Genomic DNA, 5,213 nt, shown 5'->3' with positions numbered 1-5,213 from the left:
AAAGATAATGCAGAAAAAAAAAAAAAAAAAAAAAAAAAAAAAAAAACGGGGGGGGGGGAGGAAATCTCCTGAGCTCTCTGGCCAAAATTCACAGCCTAAAAGATGATTTTTCTACTTAACAGATTCTGAATTATTTATAGAATGGTACGTACCTGCAGACAAGTCAGGCAGGTACGTACCCAGCACGTAACCAGCTTCCAGAGTTAAAACCTCATACAGGTACTAAAGTTCAACTCATGATATTTGTTCTTTATGACTAATTCTTAGTAAATAAGAGATGAGTCATGGTCCAGGTATTAGCGGGACCGGCCTAAATGAGAGCTGAGGTTACTCCCCCCACTTCCCCCTTAGTATCAATCACTCTGCAGTAATATAAGTAGCCCTGAAATACGCATTAGAGTTTGCCTGTATCTCCAGAAGATGAACAGTTGAGACCAAAACATTAAGCATTGCCCTTGTCATTCAAAATTGTAAAGGGCTGGGCTCTAGCTATACAATCTAGAGCCTATCCCTTTGCGAAGTCATCCCTGCAGCCACTATTAGCAAAGAGTTAACAGATAATTCATACTTCATTTTGCAGATTTGCCTCTTTTTTCCCCCCACATAGTCCATTTCTTCCCAACAAAAAAATTCTTCAAGCATTTTACTACCTACCATTCATATAAACATCACATCCTTTTCTTATTGCTAGCAATTTGGTTTCTGCAATCATTGTACAAATAAGTCCCATTAGCTAATTGTTTGCAGTGACAGAACAGTTTTTAAATTGCTTTTAAGTTTAACAGCCTTGAATTTCATTTCCTTCTCTTCATATATTATGAAAGAAAGAAAACAAAACCCACTGCATTCGTTATCACTGCAAGAGTCAGCAATAACATCTATTAATCCTGAATTTTGGGGGGTTTACTTTTCTCTGAACTAATTTAAGTCTATTCAGCATCTCCAGAGAACAGAGACTTTTCCACGCTAAACTGACAGACCTTGATGTTTTTCTGTGAACCCCTCCTATTCCTGCTGTGCTGTTTCTGAAAGATATGTATAAACCCCAGTGTTATTTATTATGGAGGGGTAAATGACTGAGAGCAGGTCAAGAAATACAGGTTATTTGCCATAGAAAATGGGGGGGAAGCACAAATGCCTTTCAAAAGATGTGGAAAGCTATGCAAAAAAAACCCCAAACAAACAAAAACAAACAAAAAAACACTAAAGAAAAAGATTTGGTGTTTTGAAAACTAAAACCAAAACCTGTTTTTGTAGTGACTCAAAGTAATTATTGCCCTCTCCAGATTTACTTTTACAACAAAAACAAAAAGCATTTTTCAAACAACCCCTAAAATTTCATGCAGGAAGTTCCATTAAGTCTAAGGCTTGAAATTCGATTTAAACAAAAACAAGCTGGCTCTGTGAAGTCATTTACATCAAGGTGAAAAGTCATCATGCCTCAGGATACACAAGCTGATCACCAGCTGGAACTAAGAAAAATGAAACCCCAGGGCAGAGTATTGCACAATCTGTTCTATTATAGAGTGTTTGTACTTCCCTCTAGTGTACGGGCACTGATCACTGGATGCTCCATTAAACTGACCATTCGTTTTCCCACTGATACAGTTTCTATGTTCCTTCAATAAAACAAGTTAAACATTAAGCTCATAAAGATCAGACATCTATCAGATCGTGTCTCTTGCTTGCTTAGATGCCCCAGGATACTTGCATGAAATTACTCATAAAATTACTATTTTAAGCCAGTACCAGACTAAATTCTTACAGAACTAAACATACAGGTTATGGGCGATGCTTTGGTTAGCAAGTACGTTCTTTCCTGTTGGAGCATAGTTCCAGTCCACCTCGCGGATCCCCAGGTAATAGACTCGGGTGACTCCTCCAGTAAATGTAGGTGATAGCATGTGGATGTAAAGCAGCAACAACCAAAACAATCCCATCATAGCCTGAAGTGAAGGCACTTTTGGAGGTTACACCTATTTGGGAGAAAAGAAAAACAAAGGTAATGAAACAGAAGTAGAATATGACCACATGGTTTGAAGGTACTGGGCATTTTGAGAGGGTATGAAGAAGTCAGGCAGAAGTCCTATTTGGATCATTATTCAAATATCCAAGAAGGAAATCTATATAACAAAACTCCTATAACAAAATTAATGCACAAGGTGGATGGAGATTATGCTTTGCTAGTCAGTCCCCAATACCAAACGTGCTTCTCATAACAGTTTGATTAACCTTTTTTTTTGTCTGTAGTTCTCTTCCAAATGCTTTGTTCCATAAAGTTGAGAAAATACTGCTAATTCAGCAAGCTTTCGCACAGTATGAGATGAGGTAAACAGATTCACAGCAAGCGCTATGTTAGCAGAAAAGGCACCTATAAATCATATATGCTGTGTAACTGCCTTCTTTGGGCAGCAGAGTCCTGAGCAGAAAGTGCCACACATACTGGAATTTCAAGTGACTGTTTTTTCACCATCTCTGATGTCCCAAATCATCTTACAGGACCACATACAAAGCTCAGGGAAATAATCCTGAGCAAGTATCTTTATATTTTAAAGCATTGCCAAGATCTCTCTATTCTACTAAACCACTTGAGGAAGTACGATTTAGTCAGTATGAAGTAATTTTAAATTTTAACTTCTTCAAAGATTGCTTTTAAAGAGCTGTCCTCTGTAATCCAGGGAGTGCATCTCAAATGGGCTGCACAAGGCTTCTTGCTTAGTCTAGTTCCATTAAATATTTTCCCCATGATGTAGATCACTAAGTAAGGAGCTCACTCATAAAACTTCCAAAAGACACTAAGCTCGGTGTGAATAAGCACCAGAAATACTCCAAAGAGAGATCCAGGGCAAGTTGCAGAAATTGTCTGAAATCATCAAAATACCATTCTGTGAATACAAGTTCAAAGAACTACCTGTATGAAGGAGAAACTGATGCAATGTGGGGCAGCAGAATTACAAAGGATAAGACAATAGCTTAGGATTAAAATGGATGACAAACGAAATAAAAACCCACATGAAAATGCCTAAGAAAGATCTCATCCAGTGATATAATTAACAAAGCTGGATGCAACCAATAATCAAACTGCCATCTAAAACAGATGTCCAGCTCTTTAGACACATAACAGCAACTTCGAAAACGTTCAGCAGAGAGAAACCGAAAGCAAGAGAATTAGAAAAATGTGACCTAGCAAGAAAGCTTAAAGGAATCAGTTTTCTTCAACTTCAAAAAGAAGGGGATGGTGACATAACACCATGTCAAAGACAGAAAGGTTTTTTTATAAAGAGGTTGTCATTATTTATTCTCCCGTCTTTGGTAATAGCAACATGAATATATCAGGTTTATTTGCAGCAAAGGCAGATATTCTGTAAGCTTTCAGCTAGCATGGCATCACACTAGAACAGCTTTCTCAGAGAAGCTGTTAAATCTCTTACCACATCCGATACCCAATATATGGATTCAACCCCAGTACATGGCAATGGACTAGGTACCTTCCAAACCTGTATTTCTGATTTCCAGACATGCTGTACTATCTTCAGAAGCTAATGATAATCAAGTATTACTGATTCCAAACAGTCATTAAATTGAGAAGTTGAGAGAAAGCAACTCTCAACTTGGAAAAACCTTTCCCTCCTGTCTCAAAAGGGGGCTGTAGGGATCTCTCTAAATCCGAGATAGTTTTGATCCATTAACGCAGTATAGCTCTGCTCCAGCGGCTCCATCAGCAAACCCTTCAGAAGGTCCCGGTCACACACCTGAAGAAACTCAGGTACAGAACAGCCCCTTCCCCATGGCCCTAGCAGAGCGGGGATGATGGCAGAGCGCTTCCTCTATCTCACTGCTACACACGGTCCACTAACCTCACCCACCTTATTCCCTGCTACTGCTGCTCCAGTAACCGGTGGTGTTCACGGGGAGGTGAAATACCTGCACTGACCCACCCATTCTGTGCCAATAAAGAGGTTTCAAAGCAAGGAGTTCAGAAAGCTGTACCTGTGCTGTTTCACACACACGCCATAATAGCAAAAGGCAGTGGAGACAGCGACAAGGAAAGACAAAGCTGGTGGCACCAGGCCTCAGCCTGAAACCTCCCATCCTGTTGGCACACACCCTGCTGGGAAGGGCAAGGGGATGCTTTTGACTCAGCTGAAGAAGTGGCCTTCTTGTCAACACGGATCAAAGTACATAGGCGCAGCTTTCTGGGGAGAGCATGCCCGGTGCATGGGGTGGCCGTCCTCGAGGACTGGGAGCAGCTGAGCCCAGGGAGTCAGTGTGGGCTAATCTTTATGCCCTCAACCTTAATGGTTTTTGCAAGCAATATCAAATCCTAGGAAAGGACAAAGCTTAGACTTTATACCAAGGACAAACAGCAACTCTTGGAGTTGGTTGTGAAAACTGTCTACTGAGACAAATCCCAGCTGCGTCAGCCCACTATTTCTACGTGGCAGAGTCCTGGCTTACCACATTAAAGCTCCACGCTGCAGCATCAGTAAACTTATCAGATAAATCAGACTCGACCAGAAGTCATGGCAATTAAATACCTTGTGAATGTGCTCTGGCATTCAAAGTCATTAACAGAAGTCCCGTCTGGACCTCAGGCTGGAGTTTGATCACAACATTGCACATACCTCTGTGGCAGTTTTAGGAAACAGCAAAACAGCATCGCTCAATGAAGATTCAGCAGGCTAGACTGATTCTGTTCTCATATTCTCTTTACAGTGACTAATCACCATTTAGTTACTCTACTAGTCCAAGGTGAAGGAAACCAACAACCTTAAATTCGTTTCAAAAAAGTTATTTTTTCTTTGAAATATATGCCTTGATTAAGAAAAAAACCCCAACAACCCAGACTGTATTCATCCCTGAACCTTGATACTTTATAGCAGAATCCTTACTCCCAGGACTTCCCTTTGCTGATTCACTAATAGTACAGGAATTGCAAATGAATGGAAAATTAGATTTCAGTCTACTTGGTAGCTGACCGACTTCCATTTTATCAAGGCAGACGGGCTGACCGCAGGGGTCTTTCCCGACACTTGACTGCAGAGAAACCATTGCCCAAGAAAGAGGGGGAAAAAAGTATTAAATGAATGAAGGAAACCATTTCGTCCCTTACTTGCGGAGCAGGGCTGGACGCGGGCTCTGCTGGAAGGGCGAGGGCGTCAGCTGGGAGACATCTCCCGCGGCGGGAGCCTACAGAGTGAAGATGCACAAGC

The 5,213-nt window shown here is 40.9% G+C and overlaps 1 protein-coding gene across 2 annotated transcripts in view; it reads right to left on the bottom strand.

Annotated features, from left to right (window-relative positions):
• The window catches only part of HEPH (hephaestin), a 27,715-nt gene extending 22,502 nt beyond the window's left edge, over positions 1-5,213 (bottom strand). Inside the window, exons 1-3 of one of the 2 annotated variants that reach the window (XM_009287987.2) lie at positions 5,114-5,213; positions 4,539-4,627; positions 1,780-1,976 (exon numbers count right to left, since the gene is read on the bottom strand). In XM_009287987.2, the coding sequence (XP_009286262.1) occupies positions 1,780-1,943 (164 nt within the window). In that variant the 5' untranslated portion in view covers positions 1,944-1,976; positions 4,539-4,627; positions 5,114-5,213. The remainder of the gene's footprint in view (positions 1-1,779; positions 1,977-4,538; positions 4,628-5,113) is intronic. The other variant, XM_019474335.1, reaches the window with a different exon arrangement.

Source organism: Aptenodytes forsteri, unplaced genomic scaffold (genome assembly GCF_000699145.1).
Source record: "Aptenodytes forsteri isolate BGI_AS27 unplaced genomic scaffold, ASM69914v1 Scaffold72, whole genome shotgun sequence".
Classification (NCBI taxonomy): Eukaryota; Metazoa; Chordata; class Aves; order Sphenisciformes; family Spheniscidae; genus Aptenodytes; species Aptenodytes forsteri.
Note: the sequence above shows the minus strand (reverse complement) of the source record. Positions and strands in the feature narration are given on the sequence as shown.